Source organism: Pteropus alecto, unplaced genomic scaffold, assembly GCF_000325575.1.
Source record: "Pteropus alecto unplaced genomic scaffold, ASM32557v1 scaffold96, whole genome shotgun sequence".
Taxonomy (NCBI): domain Eukaryota; kingdom Metazoa; phylum Chordata; class Mammalia; order Chiroptera; family Pteropodidae; genus Pteropus; species Pteropus alecto.
Window position 1 is genome coordinate 629,778 of NW_006438979.1, and position 22,173 is coordinate 651,950.

The 22,173-nt window shown below is 54.2% G+C and overlaps 1 protein-coding gene and 1 pseudogene across 1 annotated transcript in view; both read left to right on the top strand.

Annotated features, from left to right (window-relative positions):
- Positions 1-806: 806 nt before the first annotated feature.
- On the top strand, positions 807-925 carry LOC112483192 (annotated as a pseudogene).
- Positions 926-3,021: 2,096 nt separating this feature from the next.
- Positions 3,022-22,173, top strand: part of ARSE (arylsulfatase E (chondrodysplasia punctata 1)) — a 19,657-nt gene continuing 505 nt past the window's right edge. Inside the window, exons 1-11 of the mRNA XM_006916130.2 lie at positions 3,022-3,143; positions 4,327-4,410; positions 8,214-8,258; positions 8,757-8,966; positions 9,794-9,915; positions 10,878-11,000; positions 12,535-12,958; positions 14,305-14,441; positions 15,925-16,059; positions 17,778-17,940; positions 20,429-20,550. Of these exons, the coding sequence (XP_006916192.1) occupies positions 3,022-3,143; positions 4,327-4,410; positions 8,214-8,258; positions 8,757-8,966; positions 9,794-9,915; positions 10,878-11,000; positions 12,535-12,958; positions 14,305-14,441; positions 15,925-16,059; positions 17,778-17,940; positions 20,429-20,550 (1,687 nt within the window). The remainder of the gene's footprint in view (positions 3,144-4,326; positions 4,411-8,213; positions 8,259-8,756; positions 8,967-9,793; positions 9,916-10,877; positions 11,001-12,534; positions 12,959-14,304; positions 14,442-15,924; positions 16,060-17,777; positions 17,941-20,428; positions 20,551-22,173) is intronic.

Consider the following 22,173-nt stretch of genomic DNA (forward strand, 5'->3'; position numbering starts at 1 on the left):
ATAGATAGATACATGATAGATAGATACATAGATACATAGATGATAGATAGATGATAGATAGGTGATGGATGGATGACAGACAGCATCTCTCATGCTCAGTCAGATGTCACACACCACTGATGTCCGGGGCTGGATGACTCTCCGATGTGCGCATCCGATGCACTGCAAGGTATCGAGTAACATCCCTCGTCTCCACCCACCAGGTGCCGATAGCATCCCCTCCCCAGTTACGACAACCAAACAATGTCCCCAAACATCACAAAATGTCCCCCAGCAAACCAAATTATCGTCTCTCCGCAGAGAGATCTGCTGAACTAGACTCACGGGAAGTTACCGCCTTGCAGAATACCTGATGCTGTTTATTAATGATGCAGGATTCTCACTTTCTCGGTCATACAGTTGTTGATTTAAAATATAAACCCTGCGATTTTATTGTTTACTTAAATGTATTGTAGTTAAGAGTGACCAGTTTCCACGTTGCTTCGTGTCACGACTCCCCTACTAAAACTGAACAAGTTGGATTATGGCATTATCATGCAATTCCTCACTTACGCGAGAGCTTTCACATGAAAGCTCTCACATGAAAGCTCTTGCGTAAGTGAGGAATTGCAAGATAATCCCTATCTATCTATCTATCATCTATCTATCTATCATCTATCTATGGAAGAGATTCACATGAATTCCCAGGCTGCTTCCAAACTGCCTGACAGTTAATAATTCTTCGAACACTATTACAGTAAGAGACAAAAGAGAGTACTCGATGTTATGGAAATTTTTAAATACATCTGTTATTTAAAATCTTCCTAGTCTACGGCCACGCCACCCTGAACAAGCCCGATCCCGTCTGATCTCAGAAGCTAAGCAGTGTCAGGCCTGGTTAGGACTTGCATGGGAGACCACCTAGGAAGACCGGGTGCTGTAGGCGTAAAACATAAAAAATAAGAGATTGCAAAGTCCTTGTAATCAGTGAGGTCAGCCAAGGGTTGCCTCGCCTAAATAAATAAATAGATAGATAGACAGACAGACAGACAGACAGATAGATAGATAGATAAAATCTTCCTTTTCTTCCTAATAATTTATATAAAGCCAGTTTTCCCACTGAGGCAGACTCCAGCCCTCCATCCCTTGCTTTCACTGAGAAAAATTCCACTAATGAAGATTAAATTATGAAATCAATTTAGAGACCGGAAGCCTCGTGTCTCGATCAGCAAAATTGTTATGCTCCATGTCTACCTATGATTGTTAACAGTGACTCCAGCGGTACAAGCTGTGTAGCTTCTTTCCAGGCTTATAACAAATACCCTCTGAAAAAAGTGAATAAAAGACACATTTTGAGGCTCACAAACTTACCTGTACTGAAATTTGACTGCCCTGCTTACTTATCTTTCAGAATATGGCAGAAATGTCCTTAAATGCATAAAACCCACTTGCTCCTTAATAGGCTTTGACACCCCAACCATCCACTCACAGGCGAATGGATGAGCCAGCTCTGGGACAGCCAGAGTCCAGGGGAATATTACTCAGCAGCAACAAGAAAGGAGGTGTCAGAGAAACACCATCAGGCACAGATCTCTAAATGACGAAGCTGAGTGAACAAAGCCAGAAAAACGAGTACCCTGAATGATTCCATTTACGTAAAATTCCGGAAAATGTAAAAGAAACGTGAGAGGGAGGGAAGGAAAAAGAGGAGAGAGAGAGAGAGAGAGAGAGAGAGAGAGAGAGCGCTGATTTGATAAAATAAATAAGTATTCACTCAACCCTGTTGATCACTTAAAGATGGAAGCGCACCAAATTGGAATTCTAGTAAAATGAACGTATTTCGCTTACGTGAAACCAGCCGTTCCTCCACGTCCTGCATTTGTGGACACTAGTCCTGCAAGTCCCAGCTCCGGCCACAGCTCTAACTTACTGTCCTCATTATTGTAATTAAATAGTTATTAAGTAGCAAGTTTGGGCTCCGCTGGAGTTTCTCAATTACTTTTATACTTAGACGGAAAGGCTGTTACATAGTTATTTAGGAAAGGAATCAACCAGCCGAGCCTTTCAACTGGCGCTAAACACACACACACACATCTATAATTAAGGGGATTTAATGAAATCGTGTATCTGTTTTCTGCCAAGATATTTTCTGAAAACTTAACCGAAGGCTACAGTGAGACATTAAAATGAGTGAGAAGGCCATAGAATTGCAACGAGGTGAATTTGAATTGCAACGAGGTGAATTTCAGCGTTTTAAACACTACTGCCCACTTTCAAGTGTGGATTCCAGCTTCTAGAATGATAAACGCACCTTATAAACATGGCTTCGCCAAACCTCAACCCACACGTCTGGGGGCGGGCGTCTCTCGCTGCATTTATAGGTGGGAATACTATGATAATGAGACGCCCTTCCTGCAAGATTTCCTCAGACATTCCCCACGAAACGCTGCCGTCACAAGCCTCTTTTTTTTCTATTTAATTCCACCCTTTAGTACAGTCCGATGACGCATGTGTGAGTGGGGGTGTTTGGCTGAGGGCAAGGAGAGACCCCCATAGGAGAACTGTCGTCGACGAGACGTTGACGCCATCAACCGACGACGCGACTTTAGCCAGAACGCCATGATTTTCGGGGAAACGAGACGTTTCTGTCGGCAAGGCTTGCGGGCCATGTCACCTTACATGGTCCTTCGCCGTGTGTGCTTCACGGATCCTGCGTTTTTTGCAAATTGAAGTTTCCTGGCGACCGGGCATGAGGCCCGACTACGGGCACCATTTTTCCAATCGTCTGGGATGGCGGTTAGCGTTTCTTAGCAATCCGGTCTTTTTAATTCAGGGACCGACATTGTTCTTTTTAGACATGATCCTATTGCGCACTTAGACTCGCGTGTGGTGCAAATAGGACTTCTTCGTGCCTTGGGAAACCAGTCGATTGGGGCGAGTCGCTCGGTTGCCGTGGTCTGGAGCCCGATCCAGCATGTCTCCGAGTAACTGAAAAGCATTAGGAAAAAGATCACGAAGAAGAAGATGTTTTTTGCATTGGGCATGGGAGAGCCCGAGGGAGCGATCGGGAAACCCAGCCTAGAATTAGAAGATGCGCAGATGCTGCCGGCAGGGAGAGCATCTTCCCTGGACCGGAAGATGCAGCGGAAGCCTGAGCAGGGAAGGTAGGAGGCCGCAGCTCATCCTGGAAGGAACGGATAAAACGCGTAGACACACGGTCACGCAGAACACAGCCCCGAAGGACCCAACACCAACACACGCCACGAGCTGATTCCAGAGCAGCAGAAAAAAGCATTTCTCCGGGGATGCTAAGCCCAGAGTGCGCTGTCACAGACAGCCGGGGGCTGCTCCTGCCATGTCCCAGCTCCCGAGGACGAGGAACCACCGGCCCGAGGGCTCCTGGGCGCCGAGCCCACCCTGTCCTAGGAGCTTTGGGTGTCATTTCTGACGAAACTGAGAAGCAGACAGTTACTGCGACGTCCTCAAAGCCACACAGATGGCAGGTGGCGTCACCGGGCATGGCTTCCACGTTCTGCCCGGCACATGGCTGCTGTGATCCACGAGTCCCGTGCATGAAGCGGTGACAGAAACAACCATACTTGCCGGAACGTTCCGGCAGCAGCCCCGTGGTCAGAGGCGACATCGACGAGCTGTGCGGAAGGGCCCGGGAGCGGTCATCGTCTGCAGGACCCTGACCTCACGGCGGAGTCTGTGCTCCGCTGTGCACGGTGCGTCCAGTTGGGCAGCCCGCTCCGCCGTGTGCAGGGAGAGGAGGTGGCGTCCACGTGTGAAGCTCACCTGATGGCAACCTGACTCTTTTCAGAGACAAGACGATCAGGTGTGTTCGTTACAGGCAGGCGTCACATTCCAGCATGCGGGCTCTGTGCGGACCGCAGGCAGCAGGCTGGCGAGCGGACCGGCTCGCGTCCGCTGCGGTCAGAGACCTGACCACTGACGCGGGACGAAATTCGGGTCATGTTCTCAACTGGACTCCAGCTGTTCTCCAGCACATAGCTTGACCCCCACGTCCTGTTCTGGTTGATTTTTTTATGGCTATAGAATGCACGCCACGCAGATGCATCATGGGGACCGTCGTAAAGGATGCGGTCCGAGGGCTTGACTACCGTCCCATATCAGGCACCCACCGTGTCAGCCTGCAAAGCGCTGCCACCACCCCAAACGGGGACCCCGCAGCTATCAGCGGTCACCCCCACCCTTCCCCCAGCCCCTGGACACCACTGATCCATGTACTGCCTCCAGCACAGACCTCTGTGGCTGACCCTGTCCTGGAGATTGCACGTAAACGGAATCACGCACACCGTGACCTTGTGTGTGCGGCGTCTACAGTGAGCACCCCCACATCAGAGCCACCAGCCCAGACGTCAGCAGGCTGGTGGCTGAGAGCACTGTCTACACGCTGAGTGCAGAAAGGTGGGTCGAACCGGGGACCCCCAGCCGTGTTGATATGGTCTGAGAGGTTCGTATCTGGGAGGATTTGTTTGTGTGTTTATCTGTCTGTTTTGGTGGAACCTGTGTCCAAATGATTGCCACAGCTTTCTGCCCTTCGCTGTCCCACGTGGCAGACGTGGCACGCACCCGTGAACGGATCCTGAGCTTCCTTCTTTCCATGCGTTACATTCATTAAAAAAAAAAAAACTCGCAGCTGTAAAGTGGTCAGTGGGCAAAGTGAGTCTCACATGAAAAGCCTGTCACGTCCAGGGCATCAAGCGTAACAACCAGACGCAGTCAGGAAGTTCTTACGTCAGAAAATAAAAAAAAATCTCCGGAAAGGAATGAGTTTCCCCTCTGACGCTGACTGAAGTATATGTTCTGCTACCATATGAAAAAAAAAAAATGTGCTCATTCGTGAATAAAAAAGGGAAAAAATGTCATTTGAAAAGCCCGACCTGAGTTTTCGGGCACGCGATGCGCTGCGGCTCCACTGAGACGAGTTTCTTGTCTTTTCTTGTCTGTGGCCCATGCCAGAGGCGTGGGGAGGTGGAGGGAGGGCCGATCACAGAACGTCCACGCCGCCCACTTCCCCGGCTGCAGCACGGCCAGCGGATGTCCCTCCTCCTGCAAAGGCCACCTGGGATTTCCAGCCAGCTCACGAACAAAGCAGTCTGTGTTACAGAAGGAGCCGCCGCCATCCGTCCTGTGTCAGGAAACACTCAGCACAGAAGAACAGACGTCTCGTGTGGGCGCCCGCTCACTGGGAGACGTCACTTGGCCTGTCTGCATTTTCTGATTCCTTTGAACAGGGAGCTCGGCCTCCGAGAGCCGCCGGTCACGGCCAGTGGGTCCTTGTCCGCTGGCCAGGCAAAGTCTGTCTCTCAGAGCCACAGCAGCCAACGTCCCAGCCAACGTCCCCACCCCGCTGACCTCCGGCTGGCCCCGCCGTGACGGCGCGCTCACCCAGGTAACAACAGCTGGCTTTTCTTGGGCGCGTAGGGACATCTGGGGAGGGTGCGCGGCTGCCGCGGGCGGCACTCTGTCTGTCACACGGTACACACCGCGTCTTCTGGCAGATGCTTTAGAAGAGAAGCATCTTAGACATGAAAAGCGAACGTATCCGTGACACATCTGGCCCTCGTGGTCTCTGGAAGGAACGCAGGGTGACGTGCCCTGGACAGGGTGGGTGCACGGAGCAGAAGCACCCCAGGGTCTTACGGGTTTCAGAGCGTGTGGCCTGCGTCCTCCTGGAGGCTTAAAGAGCAGCCTGGGTTTGGGACCGCGGCCCAGCGTCCGCGCGGGGCCTGGGGGACGGGGCGCCCACGGACCGGCCGACGCCTCGTCTTTTGGCAAAGACGCAGACCCGGCCTTCGCTGCGGCGGGGTCGGGGAGGGCGGTGAGAATAAGTAAGATCTTTCCTGTCACCGCGGCTGAGGCTGATGACACGGTGTCTTGGGATCGTCATCTCTGTGCGGCCATTAGATCCGCAGAGTCCCTTCCAGCTGGTGACAAGTGCGTGTCCTTGAACGACCCCTCCCCCGGCGTCCGGGCCCCGGCCCCAGACCCCACATCTGTGCTGTCTGCCATTTTTCTGTATTTGTCTTGTGGAACTTTTCATCTGGGACCCAGCAGCCAATCCGAAGCAAAGCCCGCAGAACGTCCAGGCATAAAGGGCTGAATCCATTGGAATCAGAACCCAGGCTCCTTTCGTGCAGCTAAATAGATAGGATTTATCGTTGGAGAGGCAGAGGCCAACGTTTGATGTCCCGAAGCCTCACGTGACCTTTCCATGATGATGGTCACAGAGAAAGACCCAAGTCTACCCCAAATGATATAATGAGGATAACCAGGCACATTCCCTGGAAAAATCAGAAGCAGCCCGTAATATGCTTTGGCTAAATAAAAATTAATTAAAGTAGGTACAAAGGAAAAATTTTATCTATATAGGATATTATAGAATTATATGATCGGCAAACTACATGTGTCTTACGTATTGGATAGCGTGTAAGATGTTGTATCCTGCATAATCTATATGGGATACACACCTCGCAGGACGGCCAACACCCTCCGAGGGTCCTCCTTGAGGTGTGTAAGGGGACAGCCCTGTGACATGTAGCTACGTTTTCCCCAGCCACATGGGGGTTCACCAGGAGGGCTGGCACCCCTCAGTCTTGGTTCCCGTGAACATGTCCCAGCTACAGATGCGATGGCCACACACATGAAGCTGTCCCGTGGGGCCTTCTCCTGCCCGGTCTGTGCCCTGTCCCAGCTGCAGTCAGAGGCTGCTCGTCCGGTCCAGGCTGCTGACAGCGCAGCTTCAGAAGGTGTCAGAAGTCACGCACGATGGTCAGGGAGCTTGGAAATGACGCCCCCAGGGCTGACGTGCAGAGACCACCAAGGTCAAGGACACGGCATAGGCTGGCTCGGAAGGCAAGTGGGCACATCTCCTCCGTCCAGCGGCCCACGTCACCGCACGCACAGCCAGCCAGGACCAGGGTGAACCTTCCCGACGACCAGCTCGGGTGGCAGAGGGTGACACCCACAAGACGGCCACCTCTGTCCCCAGCTCAGAACCCACCCACCATGGACGCCACCATCTCCTCGCGAGCAGAGCTTCCAGGTCACCCCGTCTGCAGGGCGGTCACTGTCCCCCAGACACACAGAGCCGGCTTCGGTCACGTTCACGTACTGCCCTCCCGGCCACGGGCAAGCCGACCGGAAGGAGCGTTTAACCACGCCCGGTGTCACCCAGCCATCAGCTGACATTCTGCCTCTGTTGCGTTTCTAGGGAAACAGAAGTAGAAAATGAGCCCAAGTTCCAATTCGCACACAGAAGCAGCTTGGGACATTGTGCAGATAAATATACATGTTTTGTTTTGTTTTGTTTTCCTGGGTTCAGCTGACTTTATTAGGTCCAAGTACAGCTGCAGGTGCCGATGCGGCCGACGTGGTGGGCGCTGACCTTGCCCTTGTCGCCCTCCACCCTCTCTGTCCATTTATAATACACCGGACGCCAACGACATGCGGTCCGTCCACACGGTGGAATATTATTCAGCCCTGAAAAAGACGGGAACTCTGACAGACGCCACGTGCATGAACGTGGAGGTCACGCTGCAGAGCGACATCGGCCCGTCCTAAAACGACAAGCGCAGTGTGATTCTCAAATCCGTAGAGGCAGGAATTAAAACGCGGGGGGTGCCCAGGGCTGGGGGAGGGGCCGGGGCGTTGCCGTTGCACGGGGACAGAGCTTCCGTTTTGCAAGATCGGACAAAAAATTCTGGACAGGGTGGCAGGGAGGGTGGCACCGTGACGTGAACCTCGTGAGCGCCACCGAACCGGACCCTTGCGCCCGGTCGGGGCGCTGAATCGAGGGCCGCTCCTCACTCGGTTTGGCCTTTTCTTGATTTTATACTTGGGCCTTGTATATCAAGGATCGGATATCTATAGTCTGGGGCACACCCTGTACGTACGTTTTTGTAGACAGATGGACAGCTGCGTTCGCGACACGGAGCGGAGCCGGGAAGCGGCGGCGTTGAGCAGACCCCAGGCGGAAAAGCCCCCCATATCGACCCTCTAGCCCTTGGGAGCCACGGCTCGTTCACTCCCATCATGCTGTTCAGCCCTCCTGGCGCGTTTCTCGTCCCGTAGAGCAAACTTCTCTGAGCTTTTAGTCGCTGTGTCCAGGTCTGATCGATCAGATCATCGCGGATTTACTATTTCACTCGGGGAGTGAGTTCGTTTTCCGCTGCCTACGTGGTCACGACCCTTTTTCTTTGTTCCAGGAGGACAAAGCGAACGGACGAGATGCTACGCCCGGAACACCCTCGGTAAGATGGGCCTCCGCGCCGTCCCGGGCCCCGGTTCCGGCCCCCGCCTTCCCTCTGGCCGCTGTCTCAGGAGGCATCGGTGACCGAACGGTCTCCCTCCGTGGGGCACGGATCTTGTGTCCAGGCTTGCGACTCATGAGCAATAGAGCTGAGCCAGGGTCCCCTACCCCGGGTGTGACCCACGCAGCAGCAGAAGGAACCCCATTTCGCTCTTCCCAATCCGCGTAGGCCCCAAGCCCGCCCCCCGCCTACGGAGGCCTCTGATCTTCCCAGGATCCCACGTTAGACACGTTCCTTTGAGCCCCAGACCCTGGGGACCGGAACGTTATTGTCCTGCTGCTTGTGGGCACGCCCAGGCTGCCATCCGTAAGACTACGGGCTGCTTTTAACCGAAATGAAAAAATAAACCCCATGCTTAAGAGACGAACTCAACGTCTTTAGCGGTGGGATGATAATACCACCGTCCCTCAAGCAGTGACCCCAACGTCCCAGCTGCAGAAGCCACGCGAGGGACGGAGAAGGCAGGACGAAGCATCGTTTTGCTAGGTTCTCTTTCAGGAGCTGGCTGGCCGTGACCCTCGGCGTCATCCTGGGCTGGCAGCCTTCGGCGGGGAGCGATTTATCGGGCTCGCGCCCCAACATCGTCCTGATGCTGGCGGATGACCTGGGCATCGGGGACATCGGCTGCTATGGGAACGGCACCCTAAGGCAAGGAGTCGAGGCCCACACCTGACCGGATTTGTAGACAACGCATCGTGTTAACACCCCGAACCCTGCCTCGTCCTCACAACGGCGTGAAGCCGAGTTCAAATTCACTCCACATATCCGTCCGCGATCGTTTGGTATTTAAGCGAGCTGCCCCGCACCACCGTCCGCGACGGGCAACGTTTTTAAAATCCTACTTGTCCCTTAGCCAAAGGCCAAAGCGACCTCATCCCGCCCCCAAACTTCCATCCACTGAGCCGAACACACTGACCCGTGCACGGCGTCAACACTCGCTGCTGGAAAGCTGTAACCGAGACGGACGAGCCCAGGTCCTCGTCATCCCGAGATAGGACGTGCCCGCCTGTCATAGCGAGTCCCTCCCTGTGACGACCAGCCCCTCAGCTCGCCCACATCCTCACGGTCCTCGGACACCCAGCTCGGGCAGCACCGTGAAGCTGTGTCCCAGTCCCCTCCTGACGGGCCACCGACAACGTGTCGGTGCCTTAAGCTCATGTCTTTTGATGGAGACTGTGAGCCCCGACTGAGCAGGCACCTTGGCCCCTCGATCCTGCATTTCCCACAGCTCCGTCCGAACCCAATAGCACGCTGCAGACACTTAGTCAATACGGTCCCATTGACTTGTTTCCCCGACGCTTCAGAAGACACTGAGAATTCTTTCCGATCGACCTTTGCTCATGTTCTAAAAAAACCTCACAGATTCAACGATGACAGGCACATTTTCTTTATGCAAAACGCTGTGTGCGTGTGTATGTGTGTGTGTGTGTGAGAGAGAGAGATCAGGAATAAGCTGTTCACGTTTCTCTCCGCAGGACGCCGAACATCGACCGCCTCGCCGCGGAGGGCGTGAGGCTCACGCAGCACATCGCCGCGGCCTCGGTGTGCACCCCAAGCCGAGCGGCGTTCCTCACGGGCCGCTACCCTGTGCGATCAGGTTCGTCCTCCGTTCGCCCGAAGCGTGGGGCTGCCCGGGAGCGCGTTCCCTTTGCCTCGTCCCGGGCAGGCACCAAAGCGCGGGTCCACCAGTGAAGCGGACAAGGGAGGTCTAAGCCCCCCCCATGTTTTTGCCATCCGGGCGCATTCGGTAAGGGACGGGACCCCAGAGATAAGTAGGTGACACAGGCAGGGGTGTCCCGATTTGATCGTCGACTTTGACGTGGGTAGCGCGATCAGGAAGGGCTGACAAAGGTTTTTCTGGGGAGGGCCAGATATGAAGTGGGCTCAGGCTTCAGGGCCCCCGTTGCATAGTCCCTGTGGCGAGCTCTGCAGTTCGACGTCACTCGCAAACATCTACAGGCCGCACGCACCCAACGGACACCGACCTTAGAACGCCACACGCTCTCCCAGGCCAGCACGCACACTTCTGCTTTTCAATTGTTCCCAACTGCGTAAAAACACAGAAACGTGTTACCGCATCGGAATTCTCTGGAGGGGAGGAGGCGGGGGGGTCTTGCAACCGTCCCGGATCACAAACCCTTCCCCAGACCAGCTGAAATCGCAGTCCGTGCAGTGGAAAGCGCGTGTCGGAATATTTTGAAGGACCCCCAAGGATTCACTGTGCAGACGAGCTTGCGCGCCAGTGGGCTATGTACACGGCTTGGCGAGATCAGAAAACCCGTTTTAATTACCCTGCCTTTTCATTCAATTCTCCCGTTTATCTCCTTCACATCGCAGAGCGAAACGTCTCCGCACGACCTTTTCTATTTAGTTAACGAGTCGTTTTATTCGCCGCTGAGCATGTGATCCAGGAGGCACAGCCAAGTCGGAAGTAAAAAATTTCCGATTTAACTTCGAGTGGCGGAGATGTTTGCCCAAGAGTCTAAACTTAAAAGTGATACTAAAGATCAAACCCATGTGCGACGAGGGTAACTGTTGTTTCAAACGGTCGATCCGAAGGTATGGTTTCCAGCGACGGCCATCGCGTGCTGCAGTGGGCTGCGGTGTCGGGCGGTCTGCCCACCAACGAGACAACTTTCGCGAAAATACTGAAAGATCACGGCTACGCCACGGGACTGATAGGTACGTGCATCTGAGAGCTTTGCGCGCATCGCGTCTCTGGGGCGATATCACTCAGCCGAAAGGTTTTTCCGCCGGACGCGAAGCTCCACGCAGGAGGGATGTCGCTCCCCAGGTGGGCTTGGCACGAAGGAGGTGCTGAAGGGCGGCATCGGCATAGTAGGCGTTTCATATGATTTTCTGACACGGCATGAAGAAAAAACGTGTTTTTGTAATTTGACCCGATTCCCAACTATTCCCATAATGCTGTTTTCTCTATTTTTTTTTTTCTTTTCAATAGAAATAAGACTGCAAGGCTAGCACCTCGTTCTCTGCTTCTATAAATAGCACCCTTATCTCTCTGTAGGTCCACAAACCGCGTCACGCATACAATGCAATGACATGAAGGACTCTAGCTTCTCGAAAGGAGATGACGTTGTGGTCACGTTGTTACTAGCGGTAGCAGTCACTCGTCACGGCGAGCAAGGCCAGCCGATTCTCTGACTAGAAAGCCCCGTAGACCCGTTATCGTTGTGTAAGACAGAGCCATCGACCCATGTGGAACATTCCTCGGGAAATCGCGTGACGTTTCCTGGGCGACGGGTCTTTTTGTCGATGCGGCAGGTGTAACACCGGCAAAGCCCAGCCTGTCTCCCTGGTTGAGCGTGAAGGTCGAAGTCTGTAAAAGCCGCCACCCCCCCGAGGAGTGTGCTAGCCGATTAGAAGTGAGGGGACAGTCCCAAAGGACAACTTTGGCCTATGCCGACTTTGTGGGACTGAGTGTTTCTGGTGCCTTCGTCATTGCTCTGCCTTAGGCCGTGGCAAAATCAGCTGAAGGAAGCTGAATTACGGTCACCAGAGATATCAGATCCTAAATGCCGGCAGCGGCCAGTGTTAGCTGACCTGGGAAAGGGGTCTTTGCAAATGCGATGAAGTGAAGGGTCTTGAGGTGAGGATGGTCCCCGGGGTACTCGGGAGGCCTTATATGCCAGGACGAGGCTCCTTTGAAGAGGGAGACACAGAGAGGTTTGATTGCAACGGGGGTAACATAGTGTGACCACAGAGGCAGAGACGGAGCGGACGGGGCCACCAGCCTGGGGACGCCCAGAGCCCCCCAATGCCGGGAGAGGCAGGAAGGACCGTCCCCTGGGGCCTCCGGAGGGAGCGAGGCCCTGGGACCCCTGGACGTCACACTTCCAGTGTCCACTCCTTTGAGAACATGAATTCATGGTGTTTTAAGTCCCCAAGTTGTCGTAATTCCATGGAAGAGCAGAGGGAATTATGCGGCGGGTGCTGCTGCCAGACAGAGCCCCATTCCCCTGAGACGGACGCCAGCGAACTCTATGCCGGTCGCCTGCACCCCCGCCCTGCCCAGCTAGGCGGGGACGAGCACGCAGCCAACCCTAACCCTAACCCTAACCCTAACCCTAACCGTAACCCTAACCGTAACCCTAACCCTAACCCTAACCCTAACCCTAACCCTAACCCTAACCCTAACCCTAACCCTAACCCTAACATCCCCAGCGCCAGGCACTTCCCCGTGCTCTCTGCCTTTCAGGGAAGTGGCATCTGGGCCTGAGCTGTGAGCATCGTGACGACCACTGCCACCACCCGCTCCGGCACGGGTTTGACCACTTCTACGGCCTGCCGCTGTCCATGATGGGGGACTGCGTGCCCGGGGGGCTGTCGGAGAAGCGCGCGGGGCTGCAGCGCCGCCTCGAGTTCTACGCCCTCATGGCCGCCCTCGCCGCCCTGACGCTGGCCGCGGGCGCAGCGTCCCACCTGCTGCCTGGGTCCTGGGTGCTGGCCGTTGGGGCCGCCCTGGCGGCCGCCTTGCTGTCCGCGGCCTCGTACTTCCTGGGCGCACTGATCGTGCACGCGGACTGCTTCCTGATGCGCAACCACGAAGTCACCCAACAGCCCATGCACTTCCCCCGGACGACGGCCCTCGTCCTGCAGGAGGCGTCGGCCTTCATCAGGCGGTGAGTGTCGAAGGCCCGGCCTCCTCCTGCGGCCCTGTTTCCCGGAATCGCATTCGGGAACGCCTGGCGTCACCGGCATGCACACGGGGACACGGCCCCCCTCCCCGGCCGCGGACGATGCTTAGTCGCGGACGATGCTTAGTCGAGCCCGACTACATCGTGGTCGGGGAACTGAGGGACCCGTCAGATGAGATGTCCTGTCATCTCCTCCTCCCTGAGGGTCAGTCCCGTCCCGTAGACATCCCACAAGGAGCACACATCACATTCACCAGACAGGACATAACGATCCCCCTGAAGAGTCTGCACGGTGAGCTCCCAAAGCCTTCACGACTCCGCCATCGGGGCTACCCAAGATGTCCCGCAGCCAGCTTCGGACCGGACGTAAATTTGAGGGACGAGGACACTTCCTGCATCCCGCCCGGAAGTGACAAAAAGCCACACTAAGCAGAGGCCGCTCCCTGCTCCTCAAGCGTGTCCCACTAAAGTGGTTGCCACCACTGATTCCCACCTTACCTGGTGGCGCCACGGTGGTCACCGTGTTCGAGAACATTCTTATAGCATTGAGGGAACTGCCTAATATGGGTCAGGCGTGAAGCTTGCAAATTAAAGGAGGTGAGTCCGACGTGCCCTATATAAGTCTCAGACCGTCCCCTCTGCTTCTTCAGTTTAAGAATTAGCATGAAATGTCAGCGAATAAGAACGAACATCTGTAAGATGTATGGATTAGACCCTAAAGATCAGCTAGACGGAGGACCGGATGCGGCGGAGCCCGGGAACAGGGGGATCAAATGAAAATGCCTCCCCTAATCCGCGTCATTTCAAAGTATGTTTTTTTTTTTTCGGAGCGACCCCACGTCCTAAACTTCATGCCTTGACAGCAAATTACGAAGAAAACCGAATGTCCATGTCGCTGACTCCACCAGCTCAGGGTCGAGGTGGACGTACCCGGCACCGCGGTGCCGGCACGAATAAACGTGAGATCTCGCACCGTCACCTGCTGCCCCCTCCTCCTTCCGTTTGTCGGAAGGACGTAGAGTCGGACGATGCGAACGTGCGGGGGACAAGACCTGGAAAGTCGGCGCGCAGGTTTCAGGACTTTGAAAGGCGTCACGCTCCAGTCGCGTGGACTCCCGGAGGACAGCGTCGCAGACCGGACTCTGAGTCGAGACGGCACAGTTTAGGTCTCTGTGCGGCTCCACGGGGAACTCGCCCCGTGCTTTGCCAATAATGATAACGATAATAATGATAACGATAATAATGATAATGATAATGATAATGAAAACAAAGATAATAATAATAATAATGATTAATAATAACAACAATGCCCGGCACCTGTTTGTTCTCAGAAACAGGGAAGGACCTTTCCTCCTCGTCCTGTCTTTCCTGCACGTGCACACACCTCTCCTCTCCACCGAGAAGTTCCTCGGGAGGAGCCACCACGGCCCGTACGGGGACTGCGTGGAGGAGATGGACTGGATGGTGGGTAAGTGCGTCGTCCGGGTCCCGACGGGGCGGCCCTTCGCCCCTCGGGAGGGACAGGGGAGAAACCGTTGAGAAAGACGGTGGGCGTTGGAATGATTCGCCTCGGCTCCCTTTCCCGGTACGCCTGGCCCCGTCCCCCTTCGGCACAGAGTCACCCGGCATCGCCACGAAGGGTCCTTGGAGGGAGAAGATTAGCACCCACTGGAAAATGTAGGCTGTTTCACGGGACGCCAAAGGTGGTGTTTTCCAAATTGAAATTCACAGTGCGGGGGGGAAAAATGGTCTCAGATGAATAAACATGCAGGTCTCTGTAATCTAATACCGACGAAACGGTAAAGCAGGAATCTGACAGCACAGAGTGAGAAGCCGTACCATCGCCGAGGACCCCTTATCCGTCCTAAGATACGTTTCAAGAATCTTTTCAAGGGACTCACTTGCTGTCCCGATTCAAAGCCCAGTCAAGCAAATGTATGATATTTTTCAAGTGAACATTACTGTAACGATGTCAGCAGGTAGACCGTGAGATTTGTAGGGCAGGAAAACTATTCCGCATGACACCGTAACGGTGCACGTATGATACTATGCATTTCTCAAAACCCACGGACGATACAACGCCGAGCGTGAGCCCAGCGTCAGCTGCGGACTTGAATGATCGGTCGCGTATCAGAATTGGCTCACCGACGGTGACATGGGTCGGCGTATCCGTCAACCTAAAGCCGTTCCCCAAAATGCAATCTGTTTGTTCAGGCAGAAGTAAATCGATAGCTCCCGAAATGCAAACTCCCCGTCCAAGAGAAAACACACGTTTGTTTAAATCCGCACGTTTAGACCACGCTCGTCTGCCCCCAGCCTCCCCCGCCTCTGGCCAGCGCCGGTCGACTCTGTTTCTGTTCGCGGGTCCGCGTGTTTGCACGCGTTTGTTTTTAGGTTCTGCACGTCCGTGGGCTGGTAGTATTCGCCTTTGTCTGACTCGGCGCACTGCACGCATCGCCCTGTAGGTCCGTCCGTGTCGTCGCGAATGGCAGATTGGCTTCTTTCTCATCGCTGAGTCACGTTCCCCCGCGGGGCTGGCTCCCACCCTCTCTTTGTCCACTGCTCCTCCAGGACCCCTGGGTTGGGCGGGGGGGGGCGGCCACGTATTGGCTGCTGTAGACAATGCTTCAGGGACAGAAGGCGGGAGGGGGCCCTGTCTTTTGTGTAACTTAGGTCCATCACTGAACACTATTCTTCAGCGATGTCCGTCCATATCCAATGTCATTCTTTTGACTGTGTGGCCCTACGTAGCATGACCCTCGAAGCTCGCCCGGGACGTTTTGCAGACAGGATGGGGCATGCACAAACACCGGGACGGATTTTAGATGCTGGGTTCTCAGGAAAACACAGCTGGACCCCCGCTCCCGCCCGTCACGCGAAAACACGCACTGCCAATCGGGCTGGATGCGGCGTCCGGACCCGACCAGCTCCAACGCCCCGATCCCTTGCAGGGCAAATCCTCCACACGCTGGACACGGAAGGCCTGACGCACGACACCCTTGTTTATTTCACGTCGGATCACGGGGGATCCCTCGAGGCTCAGCTCGGACGTGAGCAGCACGGAGGCTGGAACGGAATCTACAAAGGCAAGGCTCGCAGGTCCCCAGACGTGTGTCTGACGATTCCCAGCCGTCCCACGGCAGTGGGGCCACGCGCCTCGAGACAGGCACAGCGAAGGCCGCTGGCCGAGGGCTCTGCTTTGTCCTGAGGGCAGAAATCCCGATTTCTCAGGTGCAGATTTCGACTTTTCTGTTTGCAGAATTCGCTGTGGTTTTTTTTAGTATAGTCACAGAATGGTGCAGCCGCCGCCGTGGCTTAATGGCTGATGTTTTCATGGTCTTCGACAGGAATTCAGCCGCCCGTGTGCAATCGACCCCCTCCTCCCCCGCACCCAGCCCCGGCAGTCACGAACTGGCTTCTCCCTCTCCACATTTCCCCATTCTAAATACTCCATGTAGATGGACTCACGTGAAGCCGCGTCCTTTGCGACGACCTTTTTTCTCGCCGTGATGTTTATCAGATTCATCCGCACTGCGGCATATGCACCTCTTGCAGCGTGCGTCTATGCTTCAGTCTTTTTCACGGCCGAGTAGTATTCCATCGCGTGGATGGGCCACATTTACTCACGTATCCATTCTTCTGCTGATAGGCTTGGGTTTGCACGGCCCCTTCGGCCGATGCACTCGGGGGAATGGGCGTCGCTGGCCACATGTCATCCAATCTAGGATTGGATCGATTACAGGCACGCCATGATCGGATGTAGCACGCAGATTCCAAACCACGCTGCCCCAAATGATGGGGTGCGACACGTTTTTTTTCTGTTGAGGAGTTGACTTTTTTACAGTAGTCGGAGAATGTGTTTACTCTGACGTTGCCGTCTATTTACCACGCATGAGTCTGCTACCCACATAAAAGGGCATACATACATATAAATTAAATTACACAGGTGAACGGCTTCCTAAAGCTTTATCACCCTGGGGTGGGGGGGTCTGATCCCCGACAGCCTTTTGATCTCAGTATCACCCACGTCTATGCTCTCTGCCCAGTACCGCCCCCCGTGCTGTGAGACCTTTGTAAACTGTCCCCTCTATTGTCCCACAAAGACCTGTCGCCCACGTCCCCATTCGGCACGCCTCAGTGCCCACGCACAGGAAGTGGGAACTGTGCGCTCAACGTCACCCAGCTGTGAGCAGGAGCACGTAGCCAGCCACGAAAGCCGGGGCCCGTGCCCTGGAAAAAGGTCTGGCCGAGGCATTGGAAATGACAAGGCAGAGCCATGAAAATCAGAGGAACCGAGATGGTCATTGCGGTAGGCAGAATAACGTCCTCAAAGACGCCCACGTCCTAATCCCCGTGGGGCAGACAGAATAATGCCCCACCCGACCCCCCAAAAATGTCCACTTCCTGATTTCTGGAAACCCTGAAAAAGTTCTATGGCAAAACGGACTTTGCAGACGTGGATGGCACCCTCGGGTGGAAGGTTATGCTTGAAACGATGCCACTTTAGAGTCCCAAAGAATTAGCCGTTTGACAATTAAGAAGCTTGAGGGAAATTACTGGCTTCTCACGGGTGACATAGAAGACCAGCACCCAGCTTAATAAAGACTATAAACTCTATGAAACCTGAGCTCTGCTGGAGACGAATTTAATGAGAGAGAGAGAGAGAGAGAGAGAGAGAGAGAGAGAGAGAGAGAGAGAGAGAGGGAGAGGGAGAATTTAAAACAAGCGGGCAGGTTCAGTCAGCCACGGAAAAGGGTCGCTTTTGGTTTTCACTACATTCCCTTCTGTCCACATGTCAACACAGGTAGCAAAGGCATGGGCGGCTGGGAAGGCGGCATCCGAGTCCCGGGCATCGTGCGCTGGCCCGGGGTGCTGCCGGCCGGCCGGGTCATCCACGAGCCCACCAGCCTGATGGACATTTTCCCCACCGTAGTGGAGCTGGCGGGCGGCCAGGTGCCACAGGACAGGTGGGTACAGAACAGCCCGAGGAAAGCAATTCGATATTGCGCGTGAACCGACACTTGTCACTTTTGCCCGGCGTAAGGCACCCGAGAAGACAGTGTCTCTACCGGGCGACCTTGTGCTAAAAACGGGTGCCAGGGACACAGGACCGCCGACCGGGCTCACGGCCAGAGGTACTCTGGAGAAAGGCTGCTGTCATCTACAGGCATCAAGTGTCTGTGTCGTTTCTACACACACAATATCCCTGTCCCCGTTCCTGGGTGCTCAGGGGACCCGTGTTACGATAACGGCCACCGTCGCGGAAAAATCAAACAAGGCATCACAGGCAACTGTTTCTCAACTGTTTTTCTCCCCGCCTGGCAGGGATTTTTTGTGTAATTCCAATTTTTCTCGTCTTAAAGCATAGAGAAAATTTGGCAGAAAACAAAGAAAATAAAAGGATTTTATAATCTTAGCCTAGAAATGAATCCATACATTATAGGATACGAATATATTATACATATGTAGATATCGTATATATTTTATACATTCCTTATATATTATTATATCTGCTTCCCTATTATGTTTATATATTTAATATCATATATTCCATATGTTTGCATATATATTTGGAAATCTTGCTGCATAGACAAAAAAAATTTAATGAATTTACAGTATTTTTTTTCAACCACCCTCTCATAGGAGAACATTAGCCTTGTTTTTTTTAAAAAAAATACCGTTTTATTATTTTGCCCCCCGTCATAATTACCTGTTTAGTAAAAACCACAGCAGTTTAATTTCTAGATCAAAGATCATTATTTACAGCTAAACGGCTTGCTTGACACATTCTTCAAAATGTTTTCCAGACATTGCTCACAGAAGTAAAATAAATTTAAATTAGATAGAGGTACACGTAATTTATTTACTATATATGAATTATGCATGCGTGCGTGTACACACAGGTACACGTGTTATAATATGTGCATGTTATAATTCTCACGGCTTCTCCCTAGACAGGTTGAATATCTCATTTCAATATTTCACACCTTTATAGTCTCTCATTGAATGTCACATCTCTGGTTGCTGTTTTTTATTTTATTTTTTTTTTTCTGTTATTGGTTGCGATTTTTTTTTTATTTTTAAAATAATTTTTAAAGTTAACTCATGTGCGTTAAAAATAACGTGTGTGGCATCTCTACTGCAAATGCGTTTCGCCAGAAAGCATAATAAATTCAGTCACACGCCGTTGAGTGGCTTTAAACGTATGTATGTATATCAAGATGATATATAATAAACATACACGTAAGTGTGTATGTGTATACGGATATACATACATGGAGGTGAACTAATATCTATGTGTATCTATACACATATATTTTACGACATTATCTTCATTATACTTAAATATATAATAAACAACATAAACATATATCTGTAACAGTATATTATGTAATGCGAATATACATCATGGTATGTATTGTATATATGATACAAAGTGTCTTATTTCTTCTTTTCCATGGCAATTCAGACCAAGTAAAATCTACTTAGGGCTGTAACTTCTCTACCTTGACGGAGAATAGTAAGCGTATCCTGGTAAAAGCTCCATTTTTATGGCATCTGTAAAAATATAGATATGTTTTACATGTATATATGTAAACATATATATAAGTAACAGATCATCGGTACTTATGATTACATTTCGAGACATCCTCACACACGCAGGCATGCGTTCTAGCCTCTCTAACTTTGCAAGATGCTGAAAAAGTTTTCCAAATAATTGAAGAAGCCTTCAAAAGGGTGACGGCCAGTTTCCACAAGGGCACTTAAGTACCTCTGGCCATGAGCCCAGTCGGCAGTACCATGTCCCTGGCACCTATTTTTAGCACAAGGTCGCCAGGTAGAGAGTGCTGGGCGAGTCGCCAAGAAGCGCAGACGTGTCATCCGTCCCGGAGCAGGTGCGCACGTCCCTGGGGAGCGAGGTGGGCGGGCCTGTGGCTGCCAATCAGAACCGCCGGGCTTCGCGTGGAGATGGGGGGGAACCGCATGGAACCCCCAGGATGCACTTGGGCGGGATGGAGACGGACCTTGGGAAGCAGACAGCGTCTGGAGAGTGCAGAAGAGAGGATGAGTATGGAACGTGTGTGCCCCGCGCTGGGCGGGAAAGGCCACCGTTCCCTGCCCCGTGGGGGGATGCACAGCTCCCAGATCGGCATGACAACGACACAGACGTGTCGCTGTCTCTGCGGCTTGTTTCTGCGTTTATGATCAGTGTGTGTGTTGGCGGGTGGGGGGAGGGGAGCAGCCTGAGGCGAACGAGCCGGTCCTCAGGGAGCTTTTAGCCGAAGGTGACGTTTGCAGAATTGCCACCCTGAGCGTGGTAATGGTCCCAGGCAGCCCTGACGCCCCCTGCTCCCGCCTGCAGGGTGATCGACGGCCGGCGGTAATGGTCGTGTGCACCTGCTCTGTCCTGGTGCCCTGCCCCGCAGCCCTGACCCCCCCTGCTCCCGCCTGCAGGGTGATCGACGGCCGGGGACTACTGCCCTTGCTGCTGGGGACAGTGCCACACTCGGACCACGAGTTCCTGTTGCACTACTGTGAGACGTCTCTGCACGCAGCCCGCTGGCACCAGAGGCACAGTGAGTAGGCGGCGTGACGTGCCCCCTGCCGCTCTCGGTCACCCCACCCTGCAGGAAGATGTCTTGTGGAGGGAGGTTGAGGGATTTTCGGGGGCCTGGCTGCGGGCTGCCGTGGTTGGATGTGGCACACGCACTCGCACGATCCCGCGGACGGGCACGCGTGGGGTCCAGCCTCTCTGACCTCGCAAGTCTGTTTCTCTTCCCCTGCGTAGTGACGCCATGTCATGCACAGTCGCTTTGTAACCTGAGCAGCGACAGGTGTTGACGAACACTTTTTGCGTTTCCAAGTTCTCTGGGCTGTTCTGGCCCCACTGTCCCTTCAGAAGAACCAGGACAGAGCCCTAGGGCGTGGTCTCAAACACGGCGCCACGTGGCACAGGAGCGTCAGGCCTGGCCGAGCAGATGTGCTGGTCGTCCACACGCGCCCAGTGCGTGGGGACCTCCGGCCGCTCCTCCGTGTTCCCAGCTTCCGCCAGCACCTCCCGTCCCGTTTGTCCCCTCCCTGCCCCCGCAGCCGTGGGCGACCTCAGCCCTGCTCCTGGAGGAGGCAGGGCCAGCGCAGCTCGCTGCCCTACTAGGGTCCGCCCATGTCCCCCTCTCCCCAAAGCCACAGGGAACACACCAAGCGCAGGCCGGACGCAAGCCCGGCTGGGCGGGAGGCTTGTGCGGGTCTGGGGACAGCCTGCTGTTTCCCTGCATACTTCCGACTGTGGCTTCCTGAGGCGGAGCTGGGCCTGGTGCCAGCGAGGAGGCCCTGCCAGAGGGACGGCCCCTCCCTCCGTCTCTCCGCTGTCCTCCGCTTATCAGCATCTTCCGTCTTCAGACAGGCCTAGGAAACGTTTCACTGGGAACAGCAAGCGGCGTTTTGAACCGCCAAGATTTCATGCACGCAGCAAACAAGGGATTCGCTGTTTCTGTCAAGCGCTTTATTGAGCTGTAACTCACCGGCTCAGTCGGCTCTGGCGGTGACATAACACCGCAGGCCGGATGACCTAGAAAGGGGACCCCTCTCCCTGGCTGGCAGACAGATAGTGGCCTTCTCTCTGCGTACTCGCTCGGAGGACAGAGAGCGCTCTGGTGTCCCCTCTTCTTATAAGGACACCAATGCCATGCCGGGGTCCCCATCATCGTGACCTCCCCTCACCCAGATCCCTTCCCATCGGCCCCACTCCTATCACCACCCCATCGGGAGAGCAGAGCTTCGCCATAGGAATTAGGGGTTGGGGGGGCACCCACGTTCAACACACACGTCCACACCCCACAATACATGGTTTTATAGTGCTCGGGGAGGGGGGATATGCGACACATTCGCAATGCATTGCAACCGTCACCACTGCCCAGTTGTCGAAATTGTTCACAACCCCGAAAGCAGACGCGTCCCCACCCCCTCCACCGGCCCCTGACGTCCAGTGACCCCCTCCGTGTCCGGGCGGATGTCCCTCTGAACAAATGGGACGAGATAACTTGTGGCCTCTCGCGTCCGGCGTCTGTCACCGGGCACCCTGAGTGCGCGGTTCGGCCACGTCGCAGCCAGTGTCCGAGCTCCGTCCCTCTTCGCGGCTGCGTAGTATTCCACGGTCCGGCTGGGCCTCGCTGCGGGTCCGCCCATCGCTTCGCCCGCGC